Source organism: Polypterus senegalus, chromosome 13 (assembly GCF_016835505.1).
Source record: "Polypterus senegalus isolate Bchr_013 chromosome 13, ASM1683550v1, whole genome shotgun sequence".
Classification (NCBI taxonomy): domain Eukaryota; kingdom Metazoa; phylum Chordata; class Cladistia; order Polypteriformes; family Polypteridae; genus Polypterus; species Polypterus senegalus.
The window spans coordinates 68091967-68116637 of record NC_053166.1 but is presented as its reverse complement, the minus strand read 5'-3'; the positions used below and the strand labels follow the sequence as shown (position 1 = coordinate 68116637).

The window sequence follows — 24671 nt, the reverse complement described above, 5'->3', positions numbered from 1 at the left end:
TTAGTTTTTCCATTTATCACTCATTAGATAAATAAAAAAAGATTAGAAAAAAGCAGCTCTCTTGAACGATGTCCTAATGGAATAAGTGAAAATAGTTTAACCTGAGTTTCTTGCACTAAAGTCACACAGGTAATAATGTTATAAAAGTAACTTGACAAAAAATGCTAGTGAAAGCCTTGATTGTACAATAACACATAAGAACTGCAGTGGTCTCAGCCCACTGATCTGAATGTGAAATAGCAGTTGGTGAGGCAGGTCCACATCAGTTTGACAGCACGGTAATGGTGAATGAATGTGGGCTTTATGGTTTCTCACTACGTTTATTATTAAGTTGGGGAGTTTGAATGAACTTTACATTTATATTGTGTTGCAAATGTGCTTTAAGGCATATATATCTTTAGTTACTCGAATAAAACCTGAATGTACAGTATATTCAGAAAGAATTCAGACCCCTCCACTTTATGCACAATAGATTTTTGTAGATTGTATTTTAAATGGAAAAATATGCCATTTTTAGTCATACATCTACACTCAATAACCCATAATGACAAAGTGAAAACATGTTTTCAGAAAGGTTTGCAAATTTATTAAAAAATCAAGGGTAAGAGGAAACAGATCTGCTGATCTATAGAGACAATAACTGTACTCTTTAGGCAGAACTTAGACAGTGCCATCCCTACAATAAAACATGGCGGAGGCAGCATCATGTTATGGGGCTGCTTCTCAGTGATAGGGACAGGGAGGCTGGTCAGAACTGAGGGAAGAATGAATGAGGCCAAATACAGAGAGGTTCTTAAAGAAAACCTGCTCCAGATAGCAACCAACCTCAGACTGAGGTGACACTTCAGCTTTCAGTACAGCAATAACCCAAAGTGTAAAGCCAATACAACACTATAGCAACTTCAGGACAAAACTCTGTCCCTTAATGGCCTAGCTACAGTTGTGCTTGAAAATTTGTGAACCCTTTAGAATTTTCTATATTTCTGCATAAATATGATCTAAAACAACATCAGATTTTCACTCAAGTGCTAAAAGTAGATGAAGAGAAACAAGTTAAACAAATAAGACAAAAATACTATACTTGGTCATTTATTTATTGAGGAAAATGATCGAATATTACATATTTGTGAGTGGCAAAAGTATGTGAACCTTTGCTTTCAGTATCTGGTGTGACCCCCCTTTGCAGCAATAACTGCAACTAAATGTTTCCGGTAACTTTTGATCATTCCTCTGCACACCAGCTTGGAGAAATTTTAGCCCATTCCTCCATACAGAACAGCTTCAACTCTGGGATGTCGGTGGGTTTCCTCACATTAACTGCTCGCTTCAGTTCCTTCCAAAACATTTCGATTGGATTAAGGTCAGGACTTTGACTTGGCCATTCCAAAACATTAACTTTATTCTTCTTTAACCATTCTTTGGTAGAACAACTTCTGTGCTTATGGTTGTTGTCTTGCTGCATGACCCACCTTCTCTTGAGATTCAGTTCATGGACAGATGCCCTGACATTTTCCTTTAGAATTCTCTGATATAATTCAGAATTCATTGTTCCATCAATGAAGGCAAGCTGTCCTGGCCCAGATGCAGCAAAACAGGCCCAAACCATGATACTAAGACCACCATGTTTCACAGATGGGATAAGGTTCTTATGCTGGAATGCAGTGTTTTCCTTTCTCCAAACAGAACGCTTTTCATTTAAACCAAAAAAGTTCTATTTTGATCTCATCTGCCCACAAAACAGTCTTCCAATAGCCTTCTGGTTTGTCCACGTGATCTTTAGCAAACTGCAGAAGAGCAGCAATGTTTTTTTTGGAGAGCAGTGGCTTTCTCTTTGCAACAGTACCATGCACACCATTGTTGTTCAGTGTTCTCCTGATGGTGGACTCATGAACATGAATATTAGCCAATGTGAGAGAGGCCATCAGTTACTTAGAAGTTACCCTGGGGTCCTTTGTGACCTCGCCGACTATTACATGTCTTGCTCTTGAAGTGATATTTGTTGGTCGACCACTCCTTGGGAGGGTAACAATGGTCTTCAATTTCCTCCATTTGTACACAATCTGTCTGACTGTGGATTGGTGGATCCCAAACTCTTTAGAGATGGTTTTGTAACCTTTTCCAGCCTGAAATTTCCTTTGTTCTTGCCATGATACACTTCCACAAACGTGTGTGGTGAAGAGCAGACTTTGATAGATCCCTGTTCTTTAAATAACACATGGTGCCCACTCACGCCTGATTGTCATTCCATTGATTGAAAACACCTGACTCTAATTTCACCTTCAAACTAACTGCTAACCCTAGAGGTTCACATACTTTTGCCACTCACAAATATGTAATATTCGATAATTTTCCTCAATAAATAAATGACCAAGTATAATATTTTTGCCTCATTTGTTTAACTGGTTTCTCTTTATTTACTTTTAGGACTTGAGTGAAAATCTGTTGATGTTTTAGGTCATGTTTATGCAGAAATATAGAAAATTCTAAAGGGTTCACAAACTTTCAAGCACAACTGTAAAACCCACACTGTAAAAAAAAAATGTTAAATTTACAGTAAAAAACTGGCAGCTGGGGTCGCCAGGATTTTACCGTAAAAAAGAAGGTAACAATGTTTTTTGATCTACAGTACACTTTAAAAAATAATGTTAAATTTACAGTAAAATACTGGTAGCTGGGTTGCCAAAGTTTTACTGTAATAAATAAGGTGACAATACTTTTAGGTCTACAGTATAATTTTGTAGTAAAAACTTATTTGGTCTTTGCTGCAACAAACTCCAACATAAGGGAATGTTCAACCATAACCAGAAATTCATTTTATGTAATAAATATGATAATCAATAAATAATATGTACTGTCAGGATCAAACCCCAGTACATAGTTTGCATCAGTTAGTTAACAACAACCAATAGCAAACATGTACCATCTAATTAGACGCATTGAAAACAATTCAATGCTTAAGTTACAGCGCTTGCCTGGTACGGAAGTAAAGTTTTCTCTATTGTGGTGTATGGTTTCCTACTTATCGAATACAACCCACCATAAATCAGCTTCCATAACCTCAAAAATCCTTCAGCACGTGGGGAAAAATAAGTCTGCTAACTTAGGTTAAGTTTTTTCCCCTACTATTCAATGGTATGCGGTTCACCAGGAACAATATTGTCAAAAGGGGCGTGTCCTTATGCAAATATCGTAGCCGGTTTTACTGAAACAGTGATTTACCGTTTTACATTTTACGGTTGTTTACCTTCGTTATTTAAAAGTTGTACACTGTAAAATTAACAGATTTTTTTCAGTATAACTGTAATGCATCAATAAACGGTATTTAGCATATTTTGAAGGTAGAAAAATATTGATTTTACAGAACTTGGCTGTAAAAAATAATGAAATTTATTGTTTAAGATATGCAGGTAATTTTCAGTAGAACATAAGGTAACATTCCTTTTTTTCAGAAAAGGTCTTTTACCTTCACCATTTACAGTATTTGTACCGTTAAATTTACTGACATTTTTTACAGTGCAGACTTAAACCCCATAGAACATGCGTGTAGAGACCTGAAGGTGGAAGCTTCACATCAAATCTAACACAGCTTGAGAGAATCTGCCAGGAAGAATGGGATAAACTGTCCAAAGTGCTAGACTTACCCAACTAGACTCAAAGCTGTAACTGCTGCTAAAAGGGCTTCTATAAAGTGCTGACTTCAGGGTCTGACTGATTATGTGAATTAGAGATGTCAGTTTTTGATTTTTAATAAATGTGGAAACATTTTTATGAAAGCATGTTTTCCCTTTGTCATTGTGGGTTATTGAGTGTAGGTTGATGGGCAAAAGTGGCAAATTTATCCATTTAATAAATCTACAACAACATAAAGTGTGCAGAAAGTGAATTGGTCAAAACACTTTTTGAATCCACTGTATGCTGCACTCCTCACACAATCTGTAGTGGCATAGAGTCATTTTTTTTCAGCTGCTCCCGATAGCGGTTGCCATAGCGAATCATCTTTTTTCCATATCTTTCTCATGCCATAGAGTATGGGATCAAATTCCAAAATGGGATTAAATGTTGCCTCAAATTTGAAACCGATGAATAATCTGAGGCCATATAAGAACAATTTTGACCAAACAGACCGTTCGGCCCAACATAGCTCTTGACCTAACTCTCTAAAGATAGCTATTTGTACATGCAACAAAATATGTTTTCTGGCGTGTACTCGATATTAAAGACACAATACCTTGAAGTGGGGTGTGGGGTTCTTCCAGTATGTATTCGGTAGAGGGGCGTATGGCACTTCATATATTAAGTAGGTGACAGGGCGGGTCTCCACTATGTCAGTCCTGCCGGCTCGACTCAGGTGTCGCTCTTCTCAGGTAACGGATCCTCGGCAGGCGCGCGACTGTCAACCTCTACCAGGCGAAAGGTAAGAGACGCGTAGGCATAAGGATTAAAAAGCACGAGGTGGCATTTACAAGGTGTACAGAGTTCTTGAATACTCCGTATTTTAGAACAAGACCCTAACAGTTTTGCATATGAGCGGCTAATTTTTAAATTTACCTTAGCGGCGCTCAAGCGAAGCGCAAACGGCGGTTGTCATCTCTGGACGCTCCGGTGTCGCTCCCCGCAGCGCGACTTTCCCGCTTAACGTGAGACATCGGGAGGAGACGGCCGGGGCTTCAGATGTTGGAAAATATTAGAACGTTTCGTGTAAGTTAAATGAAGCTATGCCACGGGGTTAAAAAGAAAAGAAAACAAGTTGAGATATGAGGGTGTAGTCGAGGTGGGCAGCAGGTGGCAGTTTGTTGTCGACTCTCCCAATTAGTGCATTAAGCTTCTTACTTTTTATTTAAAAACGAATCGGTGTAAACATTCTCGTGAATATCAGCAGCAGAAATCTTGGACGGTAACGTACATGTCCTTGCCTGTTTTGATCAGTATTTTTTTTCTCCGTGAACCAGTTTTCAGGACATCATTTTTCCTATAGCAAGTGCTCCCGTCTGAGTGAGTTGGGTTGGTGTGTTTTACTCTTGGATGGACTAATGCCCAGCATACCAGCCTTACAGGTGATGCTGTCAGTGACGAAGCTAATGGATTCAGTTTTGTTGATAAATAAGTGCTATAAAGCTGTGTGGTATTACACAATGTAGGCTGTTTCAGTGTAATTTTCGCCATATCTCACTTTAGGTCTAACACACATGTTCTTCAGTTTCAGGATGCAGCAGGACCTCTGGCTGAAAGCAAAGGCTCGGGTATTGGCATCTTTAAAACCTGTGTGGGCAATGAAAGCCACCAGTAATAACAATGAGGCTGGCCAGACTGAGCTTAAGAAAGGTAGGATTTTCTGGACTGCTTTGGAAACGGTGCTACTACTATTTTCATAATCTACAATTCTGAATTAAACATATTGTTTCCTTCAAAACAATTCATAGGCATATTTATAGCCAGTCATGTTCATAATAATTGTATGATGGTGGTATAGGGGTTGAGCAATTGGGGTAGTTGTATGGTATCACTTCTTCACTTTTAGAGGAACTGAGTTTTATTCTAGCCTGATAAATCTCTATGTGGGGTGTACACATTCTTCCTGTGTTTTTGTGGAGTTTTATCCACATACTCACTAAAGAGTGATCAATTCGTTTGCACCTTTCCTTAACTGTGCTTTGCTTTGCTTAGTACTGTTTAACACTGTATGGCTATGCAGATTTCACTGTTTGGATTAATTTTGTATGTTTTTGCCAAGTCTATGTATACCAAAAATGTGTTTGCTTTATTAAATAAAAGTTCAGACTGGCACCATATGAATGACAATCTCTTAGGTATTAGTGTGTCTGTGTCCAAAGTTCTTTACTGCTTGGATAGGCTCCAGCACCTGTGTCACTGTCCTAAAAATGATTTATAATGTTTTAAAGGGGATGAATACAATTCTAAGTTTCAGGACCTTATCACCTAAATGTCTCTGGCTTTATTTTAGGTGTTTTCCACTTAGAGTTTGATTAATAGATCAGTTTTAAAATTTGTGGTAGTATAACTACAGGCCAGACAAAAAGAGGGTGTTCAGTCCTTCAGCAGCTGAAATGAGATTCCAAGATGGAATTGATGCAGCCCCTTGTAACCTGACATTAGACTTTGTTCTGTATGTTGAAAGACAATGGTATCAATGAATTGTCTCCAAGAGACCACAATAATAGGTACTGTATATAGTTGCATTGTGTCGAGACTGCCAAATATGTGTGACAGTCAAAATGCAGTTTCAACATAGATCCATGGCCTAAAATTACAGTTGATAACTGTTATTTCTCAGTTGCGATATTTAAAATACATCCACTGAACAGAGATTACTAAAGATATATGTCTCTTTAAGTCATGAATTAAAGTGTTTACACAAAATATTTAAATTCATCTTATTCTTAATGGTGGCCTGGTGTTTAAAGCCATTGTCTTACAGGACCAGTGTACTGGATCACCCTGTATGTGAATGTGTTTAATTTTTTCTTTCCATATCCTCAAATAATGTACATTGGTTACTCTGAATTAGCTTCAAAGTTAGGTGAGTGAGAGAGCATATGTGCCCTGTGATGGACTGGTGCCAAATCCAGGGTTGGTTCCTGCCACTTGCCAAGTGCTGCTGGAATAGGTTCCAGACCCTAGATAATGTATGTGTGTATCTTACTCTTTCCATCTCTCTGAACATCCCTTTGTATTCACCAGTGGAACAGTAACAGAAAAGCTAACCAAACCACTTTTTAGTAAATGTTGATGATGTGTTAATTTGTTCATTGCATATTAAGGGACTGTATTTTTTTATTACCAGAAAACGTTAATGATGACACAATCGTCAGTGTTACACATAAAGTTTCAGGTTTTCCTACTAAAACATCAAATCCTGCTAAGTCAACAAGGACACACCAGGAGTTGCACAAGGAGCTTCTCCTTGCCCACAAAAGGTAGGATTTCTTTCTTAAGCAGAAGCTAGCATTCAAGCTATTTCCTTTGAAATTCCTTTGAATATTCCTTTCATCATTCCTCGGACATATTGTTTAAGTAGCTGTGCTAACCGTCTAAAACCAGTTTAAATCTAAGTAATAAATATACACCTCAGTGTTAACTTTGCAGTGCACCATGCAATGCATATGTCTATGTTGTATGCCATTTAGTATGGGATTTGTAATAGCAGTCCCGTGAATTGGTGAAAATGATGTCCAGTACTAATAAGAAATGATTATTTAAAATATTCCAATTTACTCTGTTTCTATTAAGGTGTTTTTATTGACAGCACCTGAAATCAGGCGGCATGGTGGTGCAGTGGTAGCGCTGCTGCCTCGCAGTTAGGAGACCCGGGTTCGCTTCCCGGGTCCTCCCTGCGTGGAGTTTGCATGTTCTCCCCGTGTCTGCGTGGGTTTTCTCCCAAAGACATGCAGGTTCGGTGGATTGGCGGTTCTAAATTGGTGTTTGTGTGTGTCCTGCGGTGGGTTGGCACCTTGCCTGGGATTGGTTCCTGCCTTGTGCCCTGGGATTGGCTCCCGTGACCCTGTGTTCAGATTCAGCGGGTTGGATAATGGATGGATGGAGAACCTGAAATCATAGTGTACTGCATTATACTGATTCTTATGTAATACTAAACATTTTTGGGAGCCAAGTAAGAAAAGCAAAACACAGAACTGAACCATTCATGATATTGTAGCATATGTCAGCCTGTTATTGGTTTTCACTGTGTAGATCAAAACTTACTATTTTTTATCAGCAGCAGTGTTTTCTCACTGAAAATTGTTTGTGACTTCAGTTAAAGAAAAAATATTAATTCTTCAAGCTTCCTTACCATAGGAAGATTTGAGAAAAAGATTCAACTGTTGAAACCAGATTTTTTTAGTTAATTTTATGCAATTGACACCTTGGCAGTTTTCATTAGAGTGTGTCTGCAGTCACCCCATTTGCAACATTTATTTGATTATCAACCAAAACACATTTGACACATTACATAATTTGGCAATAAATTACAAAATATTAAGTAATAGCTCAGATTTTAAAACCAAACAAGATTTCTTTTCTAGGAAAATAGATGAAAAGGAATTTCATTTTTTATTTAGTTCAGATTGCATAGAAGTCTAAAGTGAACTCTAAAATAACTGAAGTCAGTGGTCTGAGGTACTACACTGCAATTAAAATGGCAAAATCTCCACACAACACCTTTAAATGTAAGTTGTTACAGTATGACGTTTTGTAGATTAATGAAATGATAAGAGAGGAATGTTTTGCAAATGTAAGAAAAAGGTTCAAGTGTTACTTGTATCTTAATTTTAGTTAAATGAGAGGAAAGCACAGTTTATTGTAGGCTTATTTTTAAATAGCCACAACTCGGTGACTTCCTGCAAGTCTATGCATTCCAGACATAAGATATAAATCCTATTCACCTCAAAACAGTGGTATATTTTAGTATGACATTATACCTCATGTGCTTACACTCACATTTTGTGCAGCTTGATGTTTCTAAGAAATTTTGTCTTGAGGATTCACCTGGTTGGGTAACTTTAAGTTAAATGAAAAAAATGGATGTAGAAAATGTGTAAAATCAGTCAGTAATTATCACTCAGACATTAAATGTTTGACTTTTGTCCTCTGATACATTTTCATTAAAATCCTTTCTATCCCTCTGTCTAAGATGTTGTTGGGTAATAACAGTAGCTGAAAGAAAGCAAATTCACCCTGAATAGGGTTCTAGTGTATAAGAGAAATGAAAATGTAAGTTTTACCTTGCAACTGCCAATCCATTTTCAAAACTACTTACTCTAGATCTGGGGGGCTTGAGGTTTATTGCAATATCACTAGGCACAAGGAAGAACCTAAAATTTTGTGGGGCTCTAGTATATCACAGGGTTCATTCATACATGTATAAATACTCTCTTACCCACATCGAATGAATTTAGAGTTGTTAATTAACCTGAAACACAGAATGTCTCCAGAATGTGGAAGGAAAACAAAGCTACCCAAAGTGGAACCCATTACAGACATATGTAAATATGCAGTACCAGTCTTCTGGAGCTGTAAGTCATTAATGGAAAATACTCTGCCACTGGACTAAACTTGACTTTCAATGTAAAGTAAAATTATAAAGACACAATAAAGGACTGTCATTTTATTGTTGTTTTTTTAAAGACATCACTGAAAACAGATCATTTTTTTTAAAACAACTTATTTTCTTAATGCAACAGGAAATTTGGTGTATATAGAACACAGTAGGACAGATGTGCCCCACCTTCTTCTAGTACCATCAGCTTATTAAATTATGAATGTCTTTTACATAAAGCTCATTTCCAAAAATAATCCATTTTAAAAGCACAGACAAGTGGTTTCTTTTGTTCACAAAATATAAGGCAGTGGAAAAATAACCCTGCCTGAGGTGATACTCTTGTAGCTGACAACTTCAGAGGACACATCGATATTATTTCTGTCTAACCAATATACAAAATGAGGCACTGTCACCAATGTAACAGCAATTGGTAGTTGAACAAATGAAGTGCTCAGAGTGAAGATGATTTATACAACGGTCCTACAAGGTATTGTGAGGAGCCATCTGCTGGCAAATGGCACTTAAATTGTGTTTACTTTCTTAGGTTTCTGTTTATTTTATTCTGCATTTAATGTTAAAAAGTCTATATTCATTGTTTAGATAAATTGTTGAAAATGTAATGCTGATATTAGGAAATAATTCATTTAAGTTTGGGAAAGAGGTATCTTGCATAATGTTTTCAAATTTCAATATGTTTTCATCATTGTTGCTAAAATATTCAGATCATTTCTAAGGAAAATGGGTTTTTGACAATTAATACCTAAAGTTAAACACAGTCTTTAGTGTAGTTTAGTTGCAAAAACTTAATTGCTTTGTTTTTGATACCTCATCTTACAATCTATTTGTATCATTACAAACCCCATGGCTAGAAGTACATTGACACACCTACAGTAGCATGGGGGGAGTACTTTGGTGTATTTTGTACATCTTAAATATAGCCTTATTTCAAATAACTCTTAATAGAAACTTAAGATGCACCAGTATTTCAGAAAAAGTATATACAGTACATTTTAATAAAACTGAGATTTTAAAGTGCTAGTGTCTAAATAATTTAATCCAGTTAATTTTAAACTGTAATCTTCTTTACCCTCATGTGTTTTAGAGGATTAGTGGTAAAAAGTAAACCAGAACTACAGCAAGTGTTAGAGAAACGTCGTCTGGACAGAACAAAAAAAGAGGAGTGTGAGAAAGATAGAACTCCCCTTGAAGAGGAACTTATGAGGAGAGCACAGAAACATGAAGAGGTAAGAAGATTGAAACCTTATTGAACATCTGAACAAACTACAAAAAATAGTCTGCTTATGTCCAGCTATTATGAACTCACTCATTAAAACAGGACATGAACTTGTAATTCATTCATTATCTGTACCCTTTAAGTTCAATACAGAGTCTTGGGATCCAGAACATATTGTTCTAGTAACACCAGACAGGATGACAGTTCATGGCAGGGGCACTCATTTACGCACCCATGCTTACACACACCTGACCAGCTTAGAGACATCGATTGACTACTCATTTAATTTGGTAAATATTACTTAATACTATCTGTTATTCCCACATTAAAAAGTACTCTATAGAACTATAACCAAAGCCATAGATGTGCATCTACTTTAAAGCACAAGAAGGTGAGTAAAAAGAATAGTAAAGTTTGAAATTGTAATTATTTCCACTAAATAATTGTTAAGGTACTTATTTCAATACCTCATGGCAATGAAAAGCTGAAAATAATTCTTTAAAGGAAATGTTTCTTCATATAAGGAAGACAAGATAAAGTAAAGAGAAACATTCCTGGAATGGGAATACATAGGCACATATGGGGATACATCCTAGATGATAGATTTAGGGGTTTACAGATCAGTGGTTAAATCCTGGATGGCCCAAGTAGCCTGACTTGGCTTGGCTTCAAGATGGCACATGGAGTCACAATGTAGAATCTTCACCCACAATATAAAGGGAGATGTTCACGGGCAGTGACTGGCAGGAGATGAGTGTGTAGAGACTATATCTAGACTAGTGTTGTGTAAACTACCTCATTTTGACTCTGGGTTCGAGTAAAAATACTGTCTGCTTGTACAAGTCTAAGAATTATTCAGAATATTAATACTTATTAGAGATGGTAGAGGTTGTGCTCAAAAGGGTGCCATCCACCAAATTGTTAATCCTTCAGTTAGACTTCAGAGTTCATGTTAAGAGAATTGTCTATTTTTGGAGTCATGATCTTTCTGAGCAGAATCTAAGTACTAATTTTTTGTTGGATTTCTGTGTTAGTTATGGATTATCCATAACACACAGAATATAGAAATACATACTTGCTTATTTGTATAAATTGTATCAGAGCACCTTATCATGAGGCATAGGGAATACCATTTTTGAGAAGATGAAGACTGTATCTCAGATGTTTATGACTGATGTCTTTTTGACCTTCATAAGACTATGGTTTCTGTCATGTACTGGAGAATTTTCTCACTCTAGTGTGAAGAAGTCAGCATCTCTAATTCTGACTTAATGATTCTCTCCCAGAAAAAAAAAATCTTGGTTTCTGTATGTTAGGGAGAGAGGTTGCAGCTTTCTCAATTGGAATAGCTTAAATGTCTTAGTGTCTTATTCGCAGAGATTCACCAGTGGATTAATGCATTGTGAGTGTTGTAGCAGATGATGCTTATGGATCTAAATCCTCAGCCTAAATTAACATTCAGCTTCCCACCAGATTGTTACAAATTCTGTCGTGTCCTTTTTTGCCTGGTAAATCCCAGGCTGGGGAACTCTCTAGAGTAGTGGAATAAATGTCCCTTTGCTTCTCTTGTCTACAGTCACTGGTATATAAAGGTGCTCTTCACTCACCAACTTTGATTGCTCTGTTTTGGGCCCTTTATCTGTCTTGCTTCTTGATCATGCTCTTGCTGTACCAGGAATGTGATTACAAAATAGAGAACTTCCATATTTGAAATGGTTATTATTTATTCTACCAAAGAGGTTTATTTAATATTTGAATTTAATGTTAATATTAATTCATTGATAATTGGTATTTCCATTTCCAGAAAGAGCGAATGGAAGCCAAGGCAGAAAAAGAAAATAACCAAGAGTTTCTCATGGTTAAAGCCAATCTGAGGAAGACTGCGTGTATCAGGCAAGGGAACTCTTCATCAACAGCCCAGTCGTGACCTGATATATTGGTGGATTCTTTAATTACCAGAGCAGCATTTACCCAAGAGACACTGAAAGGAAGGATTCTAGTACAATTTTATTTTATCTCACATTTCTCCTACAATAATAACATTTTTGGAGTGACTGCATGAACCTGCTGCACTGATGCAGCACCAGGACAACAATTTGTTCTAAAGCAGGATTGACTTTATATGAAATCATTTTTGAGACTTAGACTATGGCCTTCTACCCTGGGAATTCAGCATGTTCTGTTAGTGAATGTATTTTAGCCAATGAATTTATTTTTCTTAATGCAGTATTTGAAACATAAATTTTAATGAGTTAAACAGCATTTAGTTATTTATATTTATTAAGTGATATTGTTTAAAGTTATATGAGTAAAAATGTTGGTGACAAGTTAAAATTACATTTATAAAAGCTCCTGTGAATGATGTTTTTTAAATGCAGCTATGATTCATTTCTTCTTCATTTGTTTCTACAGACATTTATTTTAATTTTAAAGTGGGTGCAATTTTCAATAATAAAACACTTATTTATTTATTTGTGGGATAAATTGATGCAAACCTAAAAAGTCTGCCTAACTTTTTCCTTTCAGCTATTGTCCACATTTTTGCTGATTATGTATAATTTACATATTTTTCAACAGACACTACAGATTCACTGGGAAGGGGCAGTTGATGTTTAATGCCTTTTTGACCTGTGTAGCCTCTCACACAACTGCAAAATAAGCAATTCAAAAATTTCTTTAGTAAGATAAAGCATGTAGATAGCTGGAAAAAATGGATCAAACATCTTTGCAAATTGCTGACCATGTGAGGCTGGAATTACATTACAAGTATTTTGCTTAAGAAACCTGCGTGGTGTTGCATTTCCTAAGTGTATGCATGTTATCAGCAGTGAAAATGTTTATACAATGGAGTATTAAACTCAAGCTATTTAATCAGGAGACATACAGTTACAGAGAAGGAGCATTTATGCACATGCTTTACATTATCATGTTGCACAATTTTATGGAAATGCAAGAATAACCATAGTAACTCAGAACTATTTCTGTGTTTTGCCAAAAACACATATATTTATATGATGTAAATATATTAAAATCTGTTACAGTAATTATTCTCTACTATAAAGATCCCTTTAATAGTGATTACCATGCCAAAGGGTTTAACATGTTCATTATTAGGACTTAAGTACTGGAAAATAGGTGAATGTTCATAATCTTTGTTACTCAATCACACTGTCTGACAGATGTTTAGTGAAATATTTTACGTTTAACATAAAAATCATAAAATAGTGCCTGCTGCCATGGGAACTGGTGTGGTTCTGCTCAGCCTTGTACTGAAGTAAACTGGTTCAGAAAATGGGTAAACGAAAGCTAACCCTTTCTTCAAAACCTAAGACCCTAACCCGTTGTTTTTTTCTGGTCTATGTTAGATAGTTTTCTGTTTAAAAGGTACCTTATGATAAAAATGGATTCAATAATGTATACTTTGTAGTATTGCTTTTATCTATCAGAAAATATGGAGCTTGTCCAGCTACAATAATTTACTTAAAAGTAATGTATCAGTAGCTAGGTACAGAGGGAACAAACGCTTGACAAAAGATTCTTCTTTATAGCGCTCAACGTAAGAAGGTCTTCAGGGTATCTTTCAACATTCTAACAAGAAAACGGTTCACATTAAAATTGATTATCAGAGCAAACACTTTTATGCAAGTAACAGTGCATTGCTGAAAGCTTCTTGTTGCCGGTGTGACCAAAAAAAATGATACGTGCTGAAAGAGAAATGCAGCTCAGAGGTTTGGGTTACTATTTAAAAATGGATAGGCTGAACAATCAGACTTTCCTAGGCGGAGCAATAAACCACGCCCCTTCTTTAGTAGCCAGCTCTTTTCCAGTAAGTAAATGCGGAGATTGGTTTAAATGACACGCCCACATGCTGGTGGGTTAGTTCTATTTGCGCATAAATGATAGGCATCAAACTTATCTTCCAGTAGGGCGTGTCAGTCACGTGATTTGTCACACGGCTGAGCTCCGCCTTGACGTAGTTCAGGGACGTACACGGTCATATGATCTACCAAGTTGGTTTGCTGTTATTCTGTGAGTATGAATAATAAGGCGTGCTGCCGATTCAGAACGAAGAAATTATGTCTATTAATTGCACAGCTGCTTATGCGAAAATAAGAAATGAGTCGGTAACAAGCTGATATCTTTTCAGGGTTATGTCTGCAGCAAGTAGTCACTATCTGCAGGGCTGGGTTAATTTCGCAATTAGAGAAAAGCTTTTTGTTCGTATTTAAGGGATGCTTTGCAGGAATGGTCAGTGCAGTTAATTCGAGAGAAATGAATTTGCCGACAGTGTTGTCTTATGGCGGAGTCTGTAGTGAGCCTTCCGCAGTGAGTGCTGTTGTGTCTTGTCCTGTGAAGTCAGCATATCCTAAGGATGTCCTGCACGTTCTGGTGAAGATGGGGGAGGGAGTAGTAAACCTCCGACTTCTGTCAATTCTATGCTATAAAACATACTTTTTACTGGTGAAATATTTTAAGTATGCTTTTAAATTTCCTTAATTATGGAGCGTAACTACATGCAATTTAGTATTGCCTAATACGTATCTTGTATGTAAACCTTTGGCAGATGTTACTGTTATTTTTTTTCTGGAAGTTAACATTAGAAATATTTGACAGCTCACATTGCAGTTTTTCTAAAAATCCTGGAACTCCACATTATGTGTAGATTTTCATTAGCACTCGTTGAATAACCTGTAAACTATTCTAGTTTTGGCTAAATATTGTTAATTTAAGTGTTGTTTTCTTGTTTTAGTATCCACTTATATGAAAGATAATTTAGTTTTCAACCAGGCTACCATGATTTAAAAGTGGTTCTCACAGTCCTAAAAATTTGGTTCAAATCATTCTCTGGTCAATATATGTATTGAGTTTCTCCCCACATTTCCTATAATGTCTTCGTGAATTTATCTGGCAAAAAGATGAACAAGAATGCTTTAAACTGGATAATTTCCTCTAATTCAAAATATAGATGAATCGAACTGTACAAAACATTAACAGATTGGAGGGGAATGCGAGTAGTGTGTCTCTAAAATATGGTCCATATAATTCCGTGTTGTCTATTTTTAAGAAAGTCAGTGACCAGTTTTGTTCATAAATTTTGTTAAATCAATTTGATATATCTTTGACATGTTTTCTGGTATTTTTGCAACCTAACCGACTGTCTTTTCACACCCAACCTCTCTTTTTTTAACTAGAGGGTTCTAGGACATCAAGAGCTTATCTTAGCAGCAGTTGATGCAAGGCGTGAATGAAGTAGTTCATACAGGCACAGACACATTATCACTTGCAGTCGGCCTGATTACCTAACAAGAGTGCCTTTGAACTTTGGGAGGCAACCCATATAAACATGGAAATAATAACAAACCATACAAAAGGCACCCTAGTTTGGAATTTTAGTACACCCAGTTAGAGTTCACGACATATGTGACAAGGCCTTGCTAATGCTTACTTTTTAAAAGATGCATGTGATGCAAGTAACAGCAAGTTCAATTACAAAGAACTTTAAAGAAGAAACAGGGTTGCCGCATGGGAGTAAACTGGCAGTTTAACAAGTACAATAAAAATGTAATGATTTGAGCATGCTGCAGTGATCTGTGTGCAGCATGCGAGTGGGACACAAGGGATGTTGGTGGATAAGTTAGCTCACTGGAAGCACATAAATCCTGAAGTGCAGTTTCCCAAACATAGTACTTTAGCTACTTTTGGTAATCAATAGACAGAGGCTCCTGTTTGTTGGGCAATAAAAGGGAAATGTCCTGCTAAATATATAGTTTCTTATAAGTAAGTTCATAAGTTCATGTCTTATGTTCTGATTTATTAGAATGTAGATAACAGAAATGTGGTGTTCACTCTGGATAATAAAACTTTACGCATTAATATAAATCAAGTAAATCTCATCTGAAAAGCTTTAATATTCCAGTGAGTCATATTTCATCTCTGCAAGTGAAGTAGTTACAGTGTTAGCTCCTTCCTGATTCAGTATGTAAAAATGAGTTAGGATTGCAGACATTTATTGCACACAACTTACAGTACTATATAAGTAATCCACCTAAATAAAAGGATGTGTTGTTATGTCTCCGTTTTTCCAACAGATGGCATATCACAAACTTTATCACTGCTTTTATGAATCCCATACCAAATGGCATATGACAAATGTTTTGCATTTGTTATCCCAACAGGTGGAGCTTACAAACATTTGTAGTAGTACATTTTACTAGTACAAATGTTTGTGATGTGCCATTTGTTACAATGACAAGTACAATGCATTTTATTACTGCATGCATTGCAAAATATATTCCAGTGGATGGCAGAACTGCAAATGTTAAAGTAGAGATCTATGCTGATCACTTACATTTCAACCCATCTATAGCTGTGTAACTCACAGCAAAATCATAATAAAAGGGTTAAAGAAAAAGGTTTTGATCAGGCAGATCTTTAGGGAAAAAGTACAGGGCCCTGTTTAGTAGAGGGGAATTCAGTATTTATACGTAATATACATCTATTATTGTCACATGCACAGAGTATTGTGGAATCCTTACTTTCATGTTCCAATCAACATGCAACACATCAATCTTAAGAAGTGCAAAACAGACAGATGCCAACAATTCAGAAAATTAAGAAGGAATTAATCTTATTTTTTATTTTTTTTTATTTAACCAATATCTTACTAAGTTCAAACAAATGAAACAACATTTAAACTAAGCAAAACTTGGTAGTTATTGTGCTTTTTTTTTCTTTTTAAATGTATCACTATGCTCAATAGTTACTGAAGTTGCCTGAGAGGTTTGTGAACTTGGCTTTGGTTTTTCAAATAGTAACTGTCCATGTGGCATGTTCACTTTTTAACTGTACTCGTGTGTTGAGCTTCTTGTCCTGGTACTACAATTTTCATTCCGCAGACCTGCACATTAGCCTTCTATGCTAGGCAAGAGTCACATCCCAGGCTGAGATGTCTTAAGGTCAAAGCGGCTGCAGTAGGCCTCAGCTCCCTGAGACCATGTAAAAGAAAACGTAAGATGATGGAAATTATTATATTCACATTAAATCTTGTTATAAAAATTTCTTGCAGTATAAAGATTACTGGGTGGCATGGTGGCGCAGTGGTAGTGCTGCTGCCTCGCAGTAAGGAGACCTGGGTTCGCTTCCCGGGTCCTTCCTGCATGGAGTTTACATGTTCTCCCCGTGTCTGCGTGGGTTTCCTCTGGGTACTCCAGTTTCCTCCCACAGTCCAAAGACATGCAGGTTAGGTGCATTGGCGATCCTAAAATTGTCCCTAGTGTGTGCTTGGTGTGTGTCCTGAGGTGGGCTGGCACCCTGCCTGGGAGTTGTTCATGCCTTGTGCCCTGTGCTGTCTGGGATTGGCTCCAGCAGACCCCCGTGACCCTGTGTTAGGATATAGCAGGTTGAATAATGAATGACTGACTGACAAGTCAGTAGAAGTAAGTGGTACTAAAAGTGAACAGCTGGAGGAACATTTTGCAGCTAATTAGGTTAATAGTCAACAGGTCTGTAATATAATTGGACATAAAAAAGAGCATCTTAGAGAGGCAGAATCTCTCAGAAGTAAAGAGGTCCAAAGGTTCATCAATCTGCAAAAAACTGCATCTACAAATTGTGGAACAATTTCAGAATAATGTTCCTCAATGTAAAATTGTGACGACTTTGAATATCTCATCTACAGTACATAATATCGTCAAAAGATTCTTAGAATCGGGAGAAATCTGTGCTTGAGGGACAAGGCCGAAAATCAATATTGGATGCCTGTGAGCTTTAGGCCCTCGGGTGGCACTGCATTAAAACCGGAAAACATGGAAATCACTGCATGGGTTCAAGAACACTTTCAGAAATCACTGCCTGTGAACACCGTTTGCTGTGCCATCCACATATGCCAATTAAAGCTCTGTCATTTAAAGAAGAAGCCATATGTGAACATGATCCAAAAATACTGCGTCTTATGTGGGCCAAAGCTCATTTAAAATTAACTGAGGCAAAGTGGAAAATTGTTCTATGGTCCGAGGAATTGAAATTTAAAATTATTTTTGGAAAACTTGGACGCTACGGCCTACTGACTACAGAGGAGACGGACCATCCGTCTTGTTGTTAGTGTTCAGTTCAAAAGTCTGCATCTCTGGTATGGGGATGCATTAACACCAATGGAGCTGGCAGCTTGCACATCTGCAAAGGCATCATCAATGCTGAAAGAAAGGTATATACAGATTTTCGGGACAACGCCTTTTTCAGGGAATGCCGTGTATATTTCAGTGTGACACTGCTAAACCACATGCTGCATCTGTTACAACGACATGGCTTTGTAGTAGAATAGTCCGGCTGCTGAACTTGCTTGCCTGCAGTCCTGACCTTTCACCAGTTGAAAACATTTGGGGCATCATGAAACTAAAAATACAACAGGAGAAAGAGGACTGTTGAGCAGCTAGAATCCTGTATCGGACAAGAATTTGGACAACATTCCTTTCCCAAAGGTCCAGCAACTGGTCTCCTCTGTTCCCAAATGTATACGGACTGTTAAAGGAAGAGGGGATGCTACACAGTGGTAAACATGGCTCTATCCCAACTTTTTTTGAGATGTGATGCTGCCATCAAATTCAAAATAACCTTATTCTTTTCTTTAAAATGGTACTTTTTCTCAGTTTTAAACATTTTGTATGTTTCCTGTGTTTTATAGTGAATAAAATATGGGTTTATGAGATTTGCAAATCGCTGAATGAGGTAAAGCAGTTAAACGCAGATCTTTGTGTTCAGCCCAGTTTGTTGGAGTTGAAATAAGTGTGATCATAAATAGTTAGTAGTTTACCATTTTTTTTTAAACCTGCTTAATCCTAATCAGCATCCCTGGGAGAGCCAGAGCCTGTCCTGGTAATACAGGGCACAAGACAGGAGCCAACCTAGGACTGAGTGGTGGTCCTTTATAGGACCACATCACATGAGGCCAATTTGACCTCTCCAGTTCATCTAACAAGCATGATTGTGGACATGTGGGATAAAAACAAGCAAATTCCATACAGACTGCTGATCATTATAGAGTCAACTAAAACAAGAAGTTACATTTTTTTTAAACCTTTTTTTTTGTTTTTAAACCTGTCATATTTTTTCCTTTTTGAGAACATTGTAAAGGCAACTAAAGGTCAAGAAATCTTTAACATTTCCCATCTGCAGTTCAAAATCTTCCATGGCAGATCCGGGTGGGTAGTTCTTCAAAAGGAGTCATTTTTAAATAATGAGTGGATTTGAAAAATAATTTCTCTGGAACAATTGTTTATGAAAAGAATAATTACTATAAAATCGGTAAAGGAGCAATCATAATCTGATATAAAGGTGCTGTGCACACCGGGCACCACTGGTGTAATATTACTTAAATTGAAGTCTACTTTTTATGAGTTATTCTATCAAGTGTCTGGGGTGAGTTATGAGGACTGCCTGTGTTTGTCCTGCTGTTAGGCCTTAACTTACATTATTTTGTCTTCATCTAAAAATGCAGACATACATCTTAATTGTTTTGCTTTTCATCCATGTTACAGCAGTGTTTTCAACCTCTGAATACAAATACTTCTGAAAGCACTCTCCAGAGCTGGATACTTTCAAAAAACCCCAGCGCACCATTTTATTGTCCATCTATCATCCAACCTGCTATATCCTAACTACAGGGTCACAGGGGTCTGCTGGAGCCAATCCCAGCCAACACAGGGCTCAAGGCAGGAAACAAACCCCCGGGCAGGGCGCGCACACACACGGGACAATTTAGAATCGCCAGTGCACCTAACCTGCATGTCTTTGGACTGAGGGAGGAAACCGGAGTACCCGCAGGAAACCCACGCAAATACGGGGAGAACATACAAACTCCACGCAGGGAGTACCCAGGAGGCAAACCCGGGTCTCATAACTGCTAACCACTGTGCCACTGTGCCGCTCCCATTTCATTGTGGATGGGAGAAATCAAAGATATCTTGAAATGCTGAATTGGTTCATGTTTGTTAAATGGTTCTTCCCCGATTGGATCCTGTGACTGGTCACCCTCATGGAAGAAAAACATTCCAACATAGTGGGCATAGAAGAGTTGCTTTACATGAAGTGTGCTGTGTTGCTTACGTATATGCATCTAAATTGCATTTTGTGTGATATTATTTTTTTTTTTTTTAAGAAATCATGGTCAAGTGACTTAGCCCATTGCTTAAAAGTCACCAGTCTTGTATGTGCTAAAACTGTACAAGCAAATTTGGTCCAATTTACATGCTACGATGTGTACAATGCACACTATATGCAGTCATTGTGCAATTAATTTTGGGAAGCTTGATGGCAACATGAGAAAACTGCCTTGTGAGAGTGCCCCCAATATAAGACAACTGATTGAAATTTCTGACATGACAAGTATTCTTCAATTGTGCAACATCCCAATTGTAAGATGCAATCGGGCATTCTATCCACTCTCATACTGCATGTGAAAGACTTGCTTATGAAACTGAAACTAAGGCCAACTCTGAACATCTGTCAGCAACTGCAAATTGGGCTTAAAATCTCCATGCCTGGTTAAAGATACCTATGCCATGTGCATGCCCTGTCTAGACGGCAATTGCGTCATGTGCATTTCTAGGTGTATTAAAATGGATGAAAATACTTTTGTAAACAATATGTAAATACTAGTTGTGGATGGAGATCATTTTTGATCATAGTAATAGGGATGTTGCCTTAGTTTGTGTGGTCAGAAACATACAAATGGGCTGCCAACAGGCTGGAGATCCTGTATGAGCTGAAGAATAGGCTGTTATCACTGACTGCTTACTTACTAAACCAAACCTCTGCTTGTGAGAATCCGCATTCTGTGGGTAAGACTGCATTCCAAACTCCTTTAGATGTTGCATAGGAAAAGGGCATTGATGGCACCACAGGCATTAATGAGGTAGCTGATAATGTAAGAGACAGGAGGCAGCGTCATAAAAGGTGTAGGCCAAGTGACCATGAAGGTTGGAGTAGGAAGTCGGTCAGTCATTTTCCAACACGCTATATCCTAACACAGGGTCACAGGGGGTCTGCTGGAGCCAATCCCAGCCAGCACTGGGTGCAAGGCAGGAACAAATCCCGGGCAGGGCGCCAGCCCACCACAGGACACCCATGCACACACTAGGGATAATTTAGGATCGCCAGTGCACTTAACCTGCATGTCTTTGGACTGTGTGAGGAAACCACACAGACACGGGGAGAACATGCAAACTCCATGCAGGGAGGACCCAGGAAGCGAACCCAGGTCTCCTAAATGTGAGGCAGCATCACTACCACTGCGCTACCGTGCCGCCCATTGGTTAGAATTGCAAGCGCTTCTAGAAAACGATGGAAAAAATTGAAGTGCTTAGTAGTGACTTTTCTGTGACTGCGCCTTGAGCATGGGAAAGGCACTACTGTATCTACACAAAATGTATTATTATCCTGGCCTAAGGTGAATGCGGTCAGGCTCAACAGGGCACTTGCTATAGTGCGCTGTCTCCTTTGTCACCCATGTGTCTCCATAAACCAGTGAAACTTGCTTTTAACCTGAAGATTAAACCTCAGGCGTGGCAGCAACAACATATTTTGAGGTTAACATCAGGGCAGCGGTTTTTTGGAGGATGTTTTGTTGCTTTAGGCTTCATGGATTTCTACCACTGAAGTTATTAATTATGTTGTGTGTCTTTCTTTTGTCAAAACATTTTCCCATAATGACGTGGCAATGCATGTAGCATACAATGTAGGTGATACAGTACTTAAAAGTACAGGGTATTAATTGAGATCTAGTTTGAGTCCCTGTTGGACGCACACATGGACATGTTAAGGTGTATTCTTCTGTTTAAAATAACCACAGGCTAAAAAAAACAAAAGTGTGTGTGTGTGTGTGTTTTTTGTTAGTCTCCACAGAGATTTTCATGAGTGGCATCGATCTTTAATTATATCAAGGCCCCCTGGCTATCAACTGCTCGATATTCCTGTATCTCTCATGTCTCATCATTAAAACTAGGAAGGAGCACCAGATTCTTTGACTGCAAGCTTGTGTGCCTTCAGCCCTGAAGTCAGGTATGGTATAACAATGTATCCTGTTGGCGTAATACCCACCATCGTCCAGTTGCATGCTTACGGCCATCATTTTGCTAACCAGGCTGAGGGACATTTGTCTTACATAAAATCTCATTAGCACTATGCCACTGGGCTTTTGTCCCAGGTACTGCAAACAGGATAAATTGTTTCAGTTTACTGTGTTGCTTATATGCTGATGCAAATTATTATTATACAAACCCCCATTTGTGATGGTTTAGTTAGTGTTTACTGGGCTATTGCACAAAAATAGATCCGTGTTGTGTTTAATATGAGTTGCAGAAAAATTGACGTATCACAGTATAGTATGTGAGTTTATGTAAACTTTTTTTTTTTTTTGTTTTTTGCTTTTCAAGTGGTGATGGTTCCTGCTTCCTTCATGAGGCAGGCAGTCGGTCTTTATTTTGCCTGTTTAGAATGCTCCTATATGGCAAAGTGTTGTAATAACTGCAATGTTTTACTCTTGTAGAGTTTTTCCATGGCTGAAGAGGTTTTGGAAAGCTTCCGCAAAAAGATTTGTGCTGAGCTGGATCAAGTTGTGGCTTTCTGGCTGAAGCACTCGCATGATGAAGATCACGGGTAAATAAGATAAAGAAAGTGATTTTGAAAAATTAGGCATCCTGTAGTGCAAAGCAAAAAATAATCTGGACAAGAACACACTGGGAAGTGAAAGTGTTCATAATTACTAACCCTTAATGTAGCTTGTGCATTGCCTTTGCTGCTTTACTTTCCAGTTTGTGTACTGCTCCTTGAGTAGTAATGTGTCTCTCTGAGCTGGAATGATGGCGGTCTTTTGAAATTTAGCTTGTTTGTTCAAAATGAGCGCCCATTTATGGCAAAGCGCTATAGTGCTGGTAACTTTCAATATAGCAACATATCAGATTTTTTCTCAACTCTAAGCAGCCTTTACTGACACCATTACAATCTGTTTAAACAATCCATGTTGTAACTTTTATCTTTAAACAGATCAGAGCAAAGTCAGACAATACAATCGATCAACAGGATACAGTAAAATTCTACATTTAATATGCAAACTCCTGGACTAAATACAAGTTTCGTAAGACCTGCTGTAATTAAAGATGTATGTCAATAAATAATTTACTTGTATCACAAATTAATAATTGCATGTCAGAGGTTTGATATACAATACAATACAATACAGTTTATTTTTGTATAGCCCAAAATCACACAGGAAGTGCCGCAATGGGCTTTAACTGGCCCTGCCTCTTGACAGCCCCCCAGCCTTGACTCTCTGAGAAGACAAGGAAAAACTACCAAAAAAACCTTGTAGGAAGAAACCTTGGGAAAGGCAGTTCCAAGAGAGACCCCTTTCCAGGTAGGTTGGGCGTGCAGTGGGTGTCAAAAGAAGGGGGTGAATACAATACACAGTACAGAACAAATCCTCAATACAGCATAAAATACAAATTTTACAAGTATGGAGCAGAATGTAACAGTAGATGATATCATATAATAAGATTTGGATATTTTTAGAGTCCTGGAGACCTCATCCATCAAGCTGCCTCCCCATTTGGCCATTCCACGGCTGAAACAGTGCTGCCAGCCAATCCGATGAAAGGACCCCTCTTTCCCATGATTCCTGTGATCCTCCATCAGGGATGACTTTACCATAGGCAGGCAAACAACTTGGCAGGTGGGCGTGGCACCAATGCCACATTTGAGTACCGAGAACAGAAACAGGATAGGTGAGGGTTAGTATTCAATTATAACTATCATGTTACTTATGTTTTAGTGCTAATGACTAACAACAGAGATGCAGTCTGTACAGTTAATCAGCAGCTCTAGTCAGGATATGCTAAACTGAAGTAGTGATTTAAAGGCTGAGACCGAAGGGACATCTCTTATAGAAGCAGGAAGACCATTCCACAGTTTAGGGGCCCTGTAACTAAAAGCTCGACCTCCCACTGTTATTTTATTAATCCTTGGAATCCTAAGCAGACCGGCATCTTGAGATCTTAATGTGCGCTCAGGTTTGTAAGTCATGATAAGTTCAGACAAGTAAGCGGACCTTGGCCATTTAATGCTTTATATGTTAAAAGGAGGATTTTGAAATCTGCCCTAAACTTAACTGGGAGCCAGTGTAAGGATTTAAGAACTGGAGTTATGTGTTCGTATTTTCTTGTTCTTGTAATAATTCTTGCAGCGCATTTTGGATTAACTGGAGGCTGTATAGAGAACAGTTTGAACAGCCAGTGAACACCGCATTGCAGTAGTCAATCCTACTAGAGATAAATGCATGAATTAATTTCTCACAATCCTGTTTATTTAGAAAGCCCTTAATTTCCTAACATT

General features: G+C 37.8%; 2 protein-coding genes across 3 annotated transcripts in view; both read left to right on the top strand.

Annotated features, from left to right (window-relative positions):
- The first annotated feature begins 4214 nt into the window (after positions 1-4214).
- Positions 4215-12760, top strand: LOC120542832 (actin-associated protein FAM107A-like). The gene is made up of 5 exons (XM_039775514.1): positions 4215-4414; positions 5198-5322; positions 6803-6935; positions 10158-10299; positions 12094-12760. The coding sequence occupies exons 1-5, from the start codon at positions 4323-4325 to the stop codon at positions 12214-12216; spliced, it is 615 nt and encodes a 204-aa protein (XP_039631448.1). The 5' UTR covers positions 4215-4322; the 3' UTR covers positions 12217-12760.
- A 1483-nt stretch (positions 12761-14243) lies between these two features.
- Positions 14244-24671, top strand: part of LOC120543374 (renin binding protein) — a 45930-nt gene continuing 35502 nt past the window's right edge. Inside the window, exons 1-2 of one of the 2 annotated variants that reach the window (XM_039776415.1) lie at positions 14244-14318; positions 22831-22940. In XM_039776415.1, the coding sequence (XP_039632349.1) occupies positions 22840-22940 (101 nt within the window). In that variant the 5' untranslated portion in view covers positions 14244-14318; positions 22831-22839. Of the gene's footprint in view, positions 14319-21974; positions 22344-22830; positions 22941-24671 lie in introns of those variants that run through there. The other variant, XM_039776416.1, reaches the window with a different exon arrangement.